Here is a 13,900-nt window from a genome sequence, read left to right on the forward strand (position 1 = left end):
TCAGGTGGGAGGATCATTTGTGCCTGGGAAGTGGAGGTTACAGTGAGCTGTGATTGTGCCACTGCACTCTGGCCTGGGTGACAGAATGAGACCTCATCTCAAAAAAAAAAAAAAAATTTACTTATCTTTGCAAACGAATAAAATCTTAATATTGTTATGTTTATCTTCAGTTGCCACTCATTCAGCTGAGCAATATTGTAACTTCTTAGTAAGCACTACTTTAAACATCTAAGATGAATCTTTCCCCTCCCCCTGTAATTCCAATTCATCTTTCATTTTCATGCTCATTCATCTCCCACTCTTTATCTCTGGGAGCTGCAGTGGTTAAGCAGTAGGGCCTTTTTATATTTTCTGGTCCTTTCCCATCCCTTTAGTTCTAAGTAAGAAAAATAAGTTCATTATTCCTACGTGGTTTCTAGATTTGATAGCAACTTGGTATTTCAATGCAGAAATTGGGAGTTACCTAGAAGGACAGCCATTCATTTTTGCAAAGAGCAATCGCAAGACTTTTTCCTTCTGCTCCCAGGTCAAATCTCCAATATCCACATTTCCTTCAATATGTGTCCTGAAGAATTTCAGAGGAAAAGCATGCAAAAAGGAAAAATATCATCAAATAGGCTTCTCCTCTTTTTAAAAAATATATAATGTGATAAATTCCGTACCATAATTGAATATTATGAAACAACTAGAGACCAGGCGCCGTGGCTCACACCTGTAATCCCAGCACTTTGGGAGGCTGGGGCGGGTGGATCATCTGAGGTCAGGAGTTCGAGACCAGCCTGGACAATGAGGTGAAAACCCATCTCTACTAAAAATACAAAAATTAGCCAGGCGTGGTGGCACATGCCTGTAGTCCCAGCTATTCAGGAGGCTGAGGCAGGAGAATCACTTGAACCTGGGAGGCGGAGGTTGCAGGGAGTTGAGATCATGCCACTGTACTCCAGCCTTGGCAACATAGTGAGACTCTGACTCAAAAAAAATAAAAAAAATAAAAAACTGTAATATAGCATTATTTATCTAGAGACACACACAGACAAAGGGAACAAGAAAAAAAAGAAGTTTTTTAGGCCGGGCACGGTGGCTGTAATCCCAGCACTTTGGGAGGCCGAGGTGGGCGGATCATGAGGTCAGCAGATCAAGACCATCCTGGCTAACACAGTGAAACTCCATCTCTACTAAAAAATACAAAAAAATTAGCTGGGTGTGGTGGCGGGCGCCTGTAGTCCCAGCTACTTGGGAGGCTGAGGCAGGAGAATGGCGTGAACCCCGGAGGCAGAGCTTGCAGTGAGCTGAGATCATGCCACTGCACTCCAGCCTGGGCGACAGAGCAAAGACTCCGTCTCAAAAAAAAAAGAAAAAAAAGAAAAAAGAAAATGAGCCAGACGTGGTGGCACGTGCCTGTAGTCCCAGCTACTCGGAAGGCTGAGGCAGGAGAATCGCTTAAACCCGGGAGGCGGTTGCAGTGAGCCAAGATGGCATCACTGCACTCTGGCCTGGGCGACAGAGCGAGAACCTGTCTCAAAAAAAGAAAAAAAGTTGTTTGGTGAAATTACTGACGTGTTTTTCCATTAACATTTCTTTTTGTATTAAATATTTTATTGTGAAAACAGTGTAACAAAATTTAAAAAATAACGCAAAACTTACGTAGTCTATTTTCTTACCTTCAAACAAAGCTGCAGGTAAGCTTTCCAGACAGGTCTCTATCTACACTACAACTTTCCCAGAGGACTCATAGTCTACTTTCTGTTTATAAAAGCTAACATGAAGGCCGGGCGCGGTGGCTCAAGCCTGTAATCCCAGCACTTTGGGAGGCCAAGACGGGTGGATCACGAGGTCAGGAGATCGAGACCATCCTGGTCTACACGGTGAAACCCCGTCTCTACTAAAAAATACAAAAAACTAGCCGGGCGAGATGGCGGGCGCCTATAGTCCCAGCTACCCGGGAGGCTGAGGCAGGGGAATGGCATAAACCCGGGAGGCGGAGCTTGCAGTGAGCCGAGATCGCGCCACTGCACTCCAGCCTGGGCGACAGAGCTAGACTCCGTCTCAAAAAAAAAAAAAAAAAAAAGCTAACATGAGGCCTGGCACAGTGGCTCACGCCTGTAATTCCAGCACTTTGGCAGTCTAAGGCGGGCAGATCATGAGATCAAGAGATCGGACCATCCCGGCCAACATGGTGAAATGAAATACACACAAAGGGAACAAGATAAAAAAAAAGTTGTTTAGTCTCTACTAAAAATACAAAAATTAGCTGGGTGTGGTGACGGGCGCCTGTAGTCCCAGCTACTTGGGAGGCTGAGGCAGATGAATTGCTTGAACCCCAGAGGCAGAGGCTGCAGTGAACCGAGATCACGTCACTGTGCTGCAGCCTGGCGACACAGTGAGATTCCATCTCAAAATAATAATAATATAATAATAATAATAATAATAAAAGCTAACATGTAGAGTACTGGTATTGTAAAAAATATTTTTGTGGCTGGGCGTGGTGGCTCACGCCGGTAATCCCACCACTTTGGGAGGCCAAGGCAGGTGGATCACGAGGTCAGGAGATCGAGACCATCCTGGCTGACACGGTGAAACCCCGTCTCTACTAAAAATACAAAAATTAGCCAGGTATGGTGGCACACACCTGTAATCCCAGCTACTCGGGAGGCTGAGGCAGGAGAATTGCTTGAACCTTTGAGTCAGAGGTTACAGTGAGCCAAGATCACCACTGCACTCCAGCCTGGCAACAGAGCGAGACTCCGTCTCAAAAAAATAAATAAATTAATTAAATTTAAAAGTCTAGGTTTCATCTTATGATTACCATATACTTCATTTTTAAAAAAAATTTATGGCTGGGTGCAGTGGCTCAAACCTGTAATCCCAGCACTTTGGGAGGTCGAGACGGGCGGATCACGAGGTCAGGAGATCGAGACCATCCTGGCTAACACGGTGAAACCCCATCTCTACTAAAAAATACAAAAAAAAAGGCGAGGTGGCGGGCGCCTGTAGTCCCAGCTACTCAGGAGGCTGAGGCAGGAGAATGGCGGAAACCCGGGAGGCAGAGCTTGCAGTGAGCCAAGATCCGGCCACTGTACTCCAACCTGGGCAACAGAGTGAGACTCCATCTCAAAAAAAAAAAAAATTATTTATTATTATTATTATTTTTTTTTTGAGACAAGGTCTCACTCTGTTGCCAGGCTGGAGTGCAGTGGCATCATTATGGCTCACTGCAGCCATGGCTCACTGCAGCCTTGGACTCCTGGGCTCAAGCAATCCTCCCACCTCAGCCTCCCAAGTAGATGGGACTATAGACGCACACCATCATGCCAGGCTACTTTTTGTTTTGTTTTTTTGTAGAGGTGGGGTCTCACTGTCTTGCCCAGGCTGGTCTTTAACTACTGGACTCAAATGATCCTCTTGCCTCAGCCTCCCAAAGTGCTGGAATTACAGGCATGAGCCACCACACCCAGCCGATTACCATATACTTCAACTGTCCTTTTCCAATCTACCATTTAAATAGATGATGTAATTTTTTTTTTTTTTTTTTTTTTTTTAGACAGAGTCTTGCTTTGCCGCCCAGGCTGGAGTACAATGGCACAATCTTGGCTCACTGCAACCTCTGCCGCCCGGGTTCAAGCGATTCTCCTGCCTCAGCCTTCTGAGTAGCTGGGATTACAGGTGTGTGCCACCACGCCCGGCTAATTTTTGTATTTTTAGTAGAGACGGGGTTTCAGCATCTTGGTCAGGCTGGTCTTGAATTCCTGACCTCGTGTTGCACCTGCCTTGGTCTCCCAAAGTGCTGGGATTACAGACATGAGCCACTGCGCCCGATGATGTAATATTTTAACCACCATTTCTGCCCTGCTGATAGAGGCAATAGGACACTAAGACTAAAGTGTTAAGGTGGTCAGTAGCAAAAATGTCACATAGAACACAGAATAGGAAGAGTCCAGTTACTGCAGTAACAATGTAGACAATCATTTAACTTCCTCTGAAAATGTATAACACTTAGCATTCCATAAACAAAAGGGTATAAAGAAAACTGCCTTATATATGGTAGGGACTCAACTTACTTGATGTATGAAATAAAAAAGAGAAAAAAAAGAGAAATTACAGCAAATCTCTTGGTAACAGTAGTAGTATTACAGATTTCTGAATATGACAAGAAGTAAATTATAGTTTGGGCATTTTGAAGAAGAATCTTATCTATCAGAGACTAATGAGCATGTCCAACCTTCTCAACAGCCATGTAATTCAAAACAACCTATAAAATTAGTCCTTTAAAAATAATTTAAAGCAAAAAACATGCGGAAAATGTTAGGCTGGGCATGGTGGCTCGTGTCTGTAATCCCAGCACTTTGTGAGGCCGAGGCAGGAGGATCACTTGAGCCCAGGAGTTCCAGGCTGCAGTCCTTTTAAGTTTCTTGAGTTAGGGCCTTTGAAGAATCTAATTGCATTGGAATATAAAATAATTTTATTTCAGAATAACCTCAAAATGGACTATAATTTAATCCATGGTTTATAGGGGGGAGACTGCTCTAAGAAACAAAAATGCTGACAGGAAACAAAGTTAATCATTATGTAATATATAGTCTGAAACTGTCTCAAATATTCTGTTACCTTTATCATAGTGGCAGATCTCTAAAATTTTACAAAATTTTGGGGGACTTTTGGTTAATACAATGATGGGGGCACTACTGATCATCCTCCAATCCATGGGACAGTTCTCTATAACAAAGAATTGTTACAAATAATTGTTTTGGGTTTTTGTTCGTTTTTTGAAACAGGGTCTCACTCTGTCGCCCAGGCTGGAGTGCAGTGATGCGATCTTGGCTCACTGCAACCTCTGCCTCCTGGGTTCAAGCGATTCTTGTGCCTACTGAGTAGCTGGGACTACAGGCCCCCGCCAACACGCCCAGCTAATTTTTGGGTTTTGTTTTGTTTTGTTCTTTTAAGACAGTGTTTTGCTCTTGTCACCCAGGCTGGAGTGCAATGGCATGACCTTGGCTCATTGCAACTTCCACCTCCTGGATTGAAGCGATTCTCCTGCCTCAGCCTCCCAAGGAGCTAGGATTACAGGCATGTGCTACCACACCCAGCTAATTTTTGTATTTTTAGTAGAGACAGGGTTTCACCATGTTGGCCAAGGCTGGTCTCAAACTCCTGACTTCAGGTGATCCACCCTCCTCGGCCTCCCAAAGTGCTGGGATTACAGGTGTGAGCCACCACGCCCAGCCTAATTTTTGTATTTTTAATGGGACAGGGTTTCACCATGTTGGCCAGGCTGGTCTTGAACTCCTGGCCTCAAGTGATCCATCCGACTTGGCCTCCCAAAGTGCTGGGATTACAGGTGTGAGCCACCATGCCTGGCCTACAAATAATTGTTATATTAATTTTTTTAATTATATGGTTGGATATTATTACCTATGAATTTCATCTCAGGATAGTAAAGAAAATAGTACAAAATATTTCTGAAAGTATGCTTATCAAAAATGTTTAACCTGGCTGGATGCAGTGGCTCATGCCTATAATTCCATCACTTTGAGAGGCTGAGGCAGGAGGATCACTTGAGACCAGGAGTTCAAGACCAGTCTGGGCAAAATAGTGAGACCCTGTCTTTAAAAAAAAAAAAAAAAAATTTTCACCTGAATCTAATCAGGCTTTTATAACAAATTTCCAATTTACGGGAAACAAAGGAACAAGTGAAAAGATACATAATGACCTTATATATCTTAAATAAAAAACAACCTATGGTACAAATAGTCTCCTTAACAAGACTTCTATCATGAGACAGAGGGGAATGTACTATGAATACATCCAAAGCCCCACATGCTATGCTAAGCCTAGAGATTACAAAGATGAATAAGTCAGTTCCTGTCCTCAAGTAACCTACTGAGAAATCTATTCAATACTTGAATATTATAAAACTAAACTTTTCAGACTTCCTATTTCTGTAAAGGACACAAAAATAGCAGCAAGAAAAGATAATAAAGTATTGCTAGTACCATTTTTCGGCCTCCAGAAGATCCTGATTCACACTATTGGTGCTGTGCTCTCTGCCATCAAATGTTCTGATTTTGGGATATTCTGTTCTTCCTGCACATGCTGCTCTCATTTTTAAATTGAAAGCAGCTTGTGCTATCTGCTTATAATGCTTCCTGCTAATTAGGATCTGTTGCTTCACTTGGTGTAGAGCATCTAAAAAGAATCTTTCCACTTCTGTTCTCTCATCCAGTATGTTCTTGGCCAGCTTCTTCACACGATTCATTTCCCTGTCTTTCATCTGAAGAAGGTGCTGCAGCTTATCAATTTCTACCTGACCCGCTTGGTTCTCTATCATTGCGTGTTGCTGCAGTTTTAAAACTTCACTCTCAAACTCTTTGGTCATGTAACCCAGAGCAGTCTCCAAGTTTACTACCTTCTTCTGAAGGGTTTGGATTTGTGATCTCTGCTGGACAAGTTGCATAATCTTTTCCTTAATCAACAGATCATTGATCTCCTAAAAATAGAAAGAGAGGTGATTTTTTTTTTTTTTTTTTTTTTTTTTTTGAGATGGAGTCTCGCTCTGTCGCCCAGGCTGGAGTGCAGTGGCACGATCTCAGCTCACTGCAACCTCCATCTCCTGGGTTCAAGCAATTCTTCTACCTCAGGCTCCTGAGTAGCTGGGATTACAGGTGCCCACCACCACACCCAGCTAATTTTTGCATTTTTAGTAGAGACAGGGTTTCACCATGTTTGCCAGGCTGGTCTCGAATTCCTGACCTCAGGCTATCCGCCTGCCTTGGCTGGGGTAACAGGCATGAACCACTGTGCCTGGCGGATTTTTTTTTAAATCATTCCAGAACTTAGGAAGTTCCTCACTAATTTCCATTACTGCATGAGATTTGAGTTTTATGCCAGGCTGAGGTGATATTTTGGTATTGTATGTAGAGAGTAACAAACATCCTAGGATCCTTGTCGGGACTTGGGAAGGCAATCTACTAATTGTGAATTTTGCTAATTAAGAAACTTTCTTGCAGCCATAAAAAAAGAATGAAGAGCTGAGCATGGTGGCTCATGCCTGTAATCCTAGAGCTTTGGAAGGCCAAGGTGGATAGATCACCTGAGGTCAGGAGTTCGAGATCAGCCTGGCCAACATAGCAAAACCCTGCCTCTACTAAAAAATACAAAAATTAGCTCGCCATGGTGGTGCATGCCTGTAGTACCAGCTACTCAGGAGGCTGAGTCAGGAGAATCACTTGAACCCAGGAGGTAGAGGTTGCAGTGAGCCAAGATCATGCCACTGCATTCTAGCCTGGGTGAGAATGAGACTCCGTCTCTCTCTCTCTCTCTCTCTCTCTCCCCGTGTGTGTGTGTGTGTCTCTCTCTCTCTATATATATATACACAAACACACACATATATAAACTATACAGCAAAACATTAATAACTATATTGGAAACTGTGGCATATCCTTGTTGCTTATACCAATATCTATTTTCCCTTTCTCTTTCCTCCTTAGTAGTAAAACCCCAACTTCATTCAGAAAGGCAGTTAAGTCCATCTGAAAATTCCCAGTCTCCCTTGAAGTTCAGCATAGCCATTTTCTAGTCTATGATATGTAAATAGAAATGTGTGTAGGACTTCCAGAAAGACCTCTTAAAGGCACACTTTTTTCTTTTTTTCTTCCTTCCTGCTATTTAAAGGAATGGTTAGAGCTCCAGCAGCCCCCACTGGGCTGTGAGGTAAGTTTGAGGATGTAAGCCAAGTGTTGCAGAGCAGAGTTAAGGAAGCTGAGTGTCTATTAACTTTGTGGCACTACCATTCCTGCTGTGGATTGCTTACCTCCAGGACTCCTTTAGGTGAAAGAATAAACCCTTGTGTGGTGATGCCACTGATGTCAGGACTGTTACTCACAGCTAAATGTATTCCTAAGTGACTCAGGGACCAACTCTAGGCAAAGAAAAGTGAATATTCTAAGGTAGTAGAGGATAAGGGTCTTATTTATGTTTCTGATATATTCTTTATAAAGTTGAGTCTAATGCTTCTTATAAGCATTATAAGATTGAGTATTTAACCTTTACAGATAAAAAAAGTACATCATCCAGACAGATGAAAAATGGTCTCATTGTCCTTATATATCATTATTACACTCGATTTTTGGTATTTATCAACCCAATCCTTAAATAAAGAAAAAAAGGACACCAAGTCTAAATGAGAGGGAACCTTTTGATGTAAAAGTAAAGTATGACTCTCTTGCAACTTCTGGGAGTTTTTTTGTAGAGCGTCAGCTTCCTTCAGGTGATATGCCAGGGCTTTCTGGAGATAAACATTCTCTTTAAAAACATTTCTTCCAGCATCGTTCAATTGCCTGAAATAGATATAAGATCTCAAAACACAGGTCTTTTAGATATCGCCAAAATAGCAAAATGATTGCTTTACCACCTGCACCCCCCAATATTAGCAATAGTGACCACCACTTATTTAGCTTATGGTGGGTACTCAATAGTTAGGTGGGAATCTTGTAATTTAAGTTCTTGCCCAATAAAAAAGTGAAAACGGCTGAATGCAATGGCTCACATCTATAATCCCAGCACTTTGGGAGGTTGAGACAGGACGATCACTTGAGTCTAGGAATTTCAGACCAGCCTAGGCAACACAGTGAGACCCAATCTCTAAGAAAATCTAAAAAATTAGCCAGACATGGTGGTTTGCACCTGTAGTCTGTCGCAGCTACTCAGGTAGCTGAGGAAGGAGAACCACTTGAGCCCAAGAAGTCAAGGCTACAGCAGTAAGCCATGACTGCACCAGTGACAGAACGAAACCCTGTCTCAAAAATAAATAAATCAATAAAGTGAAAAAGGACAGGTTACTTCTAGTCCAAGGCAGTTAAGAGCAGGTATGAGTCTCCCATGCTGTTTCCTGTCCACATGACTGGACATGAAAAACTCAAACATGGCAGAGGTGCAAGAAGGAAGCAGCGAGGTTCCTGAATCATCTCTGGAGGAGAGCTGCCAGACCCACATAGGATTGTTCCATGAACAAGAAATAAACCATTAAGACTTGAGAGTTAGATATACTTCCACTAATATACCTCATGACAACCCTGCAAGATTGCTATTATTAGCCCTGCTTTTATTATCTATTTATTTTTATAAACTCAGATTACTGGGAGAAGTAAATTAGCCCTACTTTTAGATGAAGAAATTTAACTTCAAGAAACTTAAGAAATGTGGCTTGGCGCAGTGGCTCACATCTGTAATCCCAACACTTGGGGAGGCCAAGGCGGGTGGATTGCTCGAGCCCAGGAGTTCAAGACCAGCCCGGGCAACATGGCAAAACCCAATCTCTACAAAAAATACAAAAATTAGCTGGGCGTGGTGGCACATGCCTGTAGTCCCAGCTACTCTGGAGGCTGACGTGGGAGGATCACTTGAGCCCAGGAGGTGGAGGATGCAGTGAACCACAATCACGCCAATGTACTCCAGCCTGGGTGACAGAGCCAGAACCTGTCTCAAAAACAAAGAAACAAACAAAAAGGTAAGAAATCTTCCTATGGTTAGTTAGTATACATGTTGAGAACCAAAGTCAAGTTCAGGCTGGGCACAGTGGCTCATGCCTGTAATCCCAACACTTTGGAAGGCCGAGGTGGGTGAATCACTTGAGGTCAGGAGTTCAAGACCAACCTGGCCAAGATGGTGAAACCCTGTCTCTACTAAAAATACAACAATTAGCTGGGTGTGGTGGCGGGTGCCTGTAATCCCAGCTACTCAGGAGGCTGAGACATGAGAATCGCCTGAACTTGGGAGGCAGAGGTTGCAGTGAGCTGAGATCATGCCGCTGCACTCCAGTCTGGGTGACAGAGCGAGACTCCATCTCAAAAAAATAAAATAAATAAATAAATAAATAAGTTCACATTTTTTATTTATTTTTATTTGACTTTTTATTTGACTTGGGAAGGGGAACATCACACACTGGGGCCTATCATGGGGAGGGGGGAGGAGGGAGGGATTGCATTGGGGAGTTATACATGATATAAACGTTATGCACATGTACCCTAGAACTTAAAGTATAATAAAAAATAAATAAATAAATAAATAAATAAAAAAAAATAAGTTCAAAGCCCAGGTTCTTCCCACCACACCTTGCTGCCACAGAAAGAGTGGAGGAGAAAGGGGGTAGGAGTACACAAAGAAAAACAGTGAGGGACAGTAGACCAGAACATTTGAAGCAAGTAAGCCAGAACAGAAGGGGGAAGACAAGAAGGTAAGAAGAAAACAGACCAGCAAAGAGGCAAGCGAGGCTATCAGAGTCAGAAAGGAGGCAGCAGTCTCTTACACAACAGCCTCATGGTGGGCTCTCTCTGCCAGCATTATTATCTTCTTTTCAGCCTCTTGTTCTAGTCGGTGCTAAAAAAGAAAATGGGCTGCTTAAATAGTTATGCCTCTAACAACAAATTTTACTCATCAAAAAGTATTTTAGAATGTCAAATAAAAAACTCCTATCCCCATGACCTGAAAGAAGAACTCCCAAGCGCTGGTGGAGAAGCCAAAAAAGAGGACAGTGTAAACACAGGAACCTTAGGGTACCGCCCCATTTCCCCACTTAAGCAAGCAATATGACATATAAATAGGGGAGAAAAATCACTTCCATATTGGAAAGCAGAGCCAGGAGGAATTTCTGCTAAATGCACTGAAATGAGAGTTATTCATGTATTCATTCAGGAATGGAAGCCCTCAGGACTAGGCTGTTCTCAGTAGCCTCTCCCTCTACTCCACCCTAATCTTGATTTCTTTTTTACTTGGTATAGAAAATAAAAATTAGAAGTGCTTGGTCAGTCTACAAAATACTATGAGCATTGGCTGGGCACGGTGGCTCACGTCTGTAATCCCAACACTTTGGGAGGCCAAGGTGGGTGGATCACCTGAGGTCAGGAGTTCAAGACCAGCCTGACCAACATGGAGAAACCTCATCTCCACTAAAAATACAAAATTACCCGGGTGTGGTGGCACATGCCTGTAATCCCAGCTACTCCGTAGGCTGAGGCAGGAGAATCACTTGACCCCGGAAGGCAGAGGTTGCAGTGAGCCGAGATCGCGCCACTGCACTCCAGCCTGGGCAACAAGAGCGAAACTCCGTCTCAAGAAAATAAATAAATAAATAAAAAATAAAAGAATACTATGCGCACTAATAATTAACACAGATTGTTTTAGATACTGAAATTCTGTGGTGAACAAAACAGACAAGGTCCCTGATCTCATGAAGCTTATATTCTAGGGTGAAATCTAAACAATAAGCAATAATTATCATGTTTTGAGCATTTACTATGTGCCAGGAACAGTTTTAAGAACATTACATGTATCATTTATCTGTCACAGCAACCCTGTAATATAGATACTACTATTATGCCCAAAAGCAGGGACTGAGGAAACAGAAAAAGAAAGGTTGGCCGGGCGTGCTGGCTCATGTTTGTAATCCTAGCACTTTGGGAGGCCAAGGTGGGATGACTGGAGCTCAGGAGTTAGAACCCAGCTCTAGGACTCCCCATCTCTGGGAGTCTTCCTCTGTTGCCCAGGCTGAAATACAATGGCGTGATCTCGGCTCACTGCAACCTCTGCCTCCCGGGTTCGATCAATTCTTCCACCTCACCCTCCCGAGTACCTGGGATTACAGGCACCTACCACCATGCCCAGCTAATGTTTGTATTTTTGTAGAGACAGGGTTTCAGCATGTTGGCCAGGCTGGTCTTAAACTCCTGACCTCAGGTGATCCACCTGCCTCAGCGTCCCAAAGGGCTGGGATTACAGGCGTGAGCCACCATGCCCAGCCAAAAAAAAATTTTTTTTAATTAGGCATGGTAGTGTGTACCTGTGGTCCCGCTACTCGGAAGACTGAGACAGGAGGATTGTATGAGACTGGGAGGTGGAGGCTGCAGTGAGCCATGATTGTGCCACTGCACTCCAGCCTGGGTGACTCTGTCTTAAAAAAAAAAAAAAAAAAAAGAGAAGAGGTTGGTGACTTGCCCAAAGTCACAAAGCTAGTAAGTGGCAGAGCAGGGATTTATATGCAGGCAATCTGATGCTATACAGTCCCCTAACGAGTAAACAAATAATTTATAGATTGTGATAAATGCTATCAATAAAATAAACAGGGTAATAAGGTAGATAGTAACTAGAGGAGGTCATTTTATTATTTATTTATTCTTATTTTTGAGACAGAGTCTCACTCTGTCACCCAGGCTGGAGTGCAGTGGCACGATCTTGGCTCACTGCAACATCTGTCTCCCGAGTTCAGGTGATTCTCATGTCTCAGCCTCCCGAGTACCTGGGACTACAGGCGTGCACCACCATGCCCAGCTAATTTTTGTGTTTTTAGTAGAAACAGGGTTTCACTATGTTGACCAGGCTGGTCACAAACTCCTGTCCTCAAGTGATCCACCAGCCTTGGCCTCTCAAAGTGCTAGGATTATAAGCGTGAGCCACTGTGCCCAGCTTCATTTTAGATTAGAGTTTAGGAAATCTCTCTCTAAAGAAATGATATATGAGCTCTAAATAAGAATAATCCAGAGCTGGAGGAACAGCATTCCAGAAAGAGGGACTAGCAATATAAAAATATGGATGTAGAGGCCAGGAGTGGTGGCTCATGCCTATAATCCTACACTTTGGGAGGCCAAAGCGGGCAGGTCACCTGAGGTCAGGAGTTCGAGACCAGCCTGGCCAACATGGTGAAACCCCGTCTCTACTAAAAATACAAAAATTAGCTACTCAGGAGGCTGAGGCAGGAGAATCAATTGAACCCAGGAGGCAGAGGTTGCAGTGAGTCGAGATCATGCCACTGCACTCCAGCCTGGGTGACAGAGTGAGACCCTGTCTTAAAATGTGTGTGTGTGTGTGTGTGTGTGTGTGTGTGTGGTGTGTGTGTGTGTGTGTATGTAGGACAGGGCTTTGTGATTCAAAGAACAGAAAGAAATAAATGGGAAAGTCAAACAAACACCAATGACCTGGGAAATCCTTTATATGGCCGGTTGGGGCATGCTGAGGTATGAAGTAAATGAACAGGCCTATTGGAAAGCCCAAAGCCATGAAGCAGCAGCATCGGGGCTCAAACTAGCACAGGAGAAATATCCACAAAGTTTACACCTAACATGGGAAGGCAGACCCTACTGTGATGTGAACATTCATTCCCATCCTTCTTTTTCCTTCCCAGCTTCCACTAGTGGCGAGGAAAACAAAACATTCACTTTCCCAGTAGTGTGTGTGTGTGTGTATGTATGAGAGAGAGAGAAACAGAAAGAGAGAGAGAGAGAGAGAGAGAGAGGAGAGAACAGGGCCTTGCTCTGTCATCCAGGCCTGAATACAGTGACACAATCATGGATAATTGCAGCCCCGAATTCCTGGGCTCAAGCAATCCTCGAGCCTCAGTCTCCACAGTAGGTGGGACGACAGTGTGTGCCACCCAGCATTCTTTATAACATGGTTCTGGTCAGTGATATGTAAGATGAAATGTGCTAGCTGCTTCTGGGCAAGTTGTTATGGCTTCCAGATAAAAGGGAGTGACACAGCTGGAGTCTCCCTTCTTGTCTTGAACACAAAGCTTCAAACTGCAGTAACTGTCTTGTAACCATGAAGGAAAGGTCAGCAGCCATCTGCTCTCATATATAAAAATCATGTTTACATAAGCACTGTTACTCGGGTATTCTGTAAACTGATCAACTCTTTCTAACCTTTATTTTCTACACCAAATAGAAAAGAGATCAAGATTAGGATGGAATAGGCTCCTGAGAACAGCCTATTCCTGAGGGTTTCCATTCCTGACAGTGCCACGGAGGGTCTCAGAGGGAAAGCACCAGAGTGCTGCTCTTGCCCCATTTCCTTCTGGTTATTCCATACACAAACTGGAAACCTAGAGCCACTTTCTATAGCAATTCATTTTATCTAA

At 43.4% G+C, this 13,900-nt stretch overlaps 1 protein-coding gene across 12 annotated transcripts in view; it reads right to left on the reverse strand.

Annotated features, from left to right (window-relative positions):
* BBOF1 (basal body orientation factor 1) overlaps positions 1 to 13,900 on the reverse strand; it is a 50,354-nt gene that overhangs the window by 9,931 nt on the left and 26,523 nt on the right. For 9 of the 12 annotated variants that reach the window (XM_033187462.1, XM_033187460.1, XM_033187458.1 and 6 more), the window contains 5 exons: positions 10,301 to 10,371; positions 8,189 to 8,333; positions 7,808 to 7,915; positions 5,991 to 6,484; positions 464 to 565 (listed from right to left, as the gene is read on the reverse strand). In XM_033187462.1, the coding sequence (XP_033043353.1) occupies positions 464 to 565; positions 5,991 to 6,484; positions 7,808 to 7,915; positions 8,189 to 8,333; positions 10,301 to 10,371 (920 nt within the window). The remainder of the gene's footprint in view (positions 1 to 463; positions 566 to 5,990; positions 6,485 to 7,807; positions 7,916 to 8,188; positions 8,334 to 10,300; positions 10,372 to 13,900) is intronic. The other 3 variants (XM_033187466.1, XM_033187464.1, XM_033187463.1) reach the window with 2 other exon arrangements.

This window comes from Trachypithecus francoisi, unplaced genomic scaffold (genome assembly GCF_009764315.1).
Source record: "Trachypithecus francoisi isolate TF-2019V2 unplaced genomic scaffold, Tfra_2.0 Lachesis_group3, whole genome shotgun sequence".
Taxonomy (NCBI): domain Eukaryota; kingdom Metazoa; phylum Chordata; class Mammalia; order Primates; family Cercopithecidae; genus Trachypithecus; species Trachypithecus francoisi.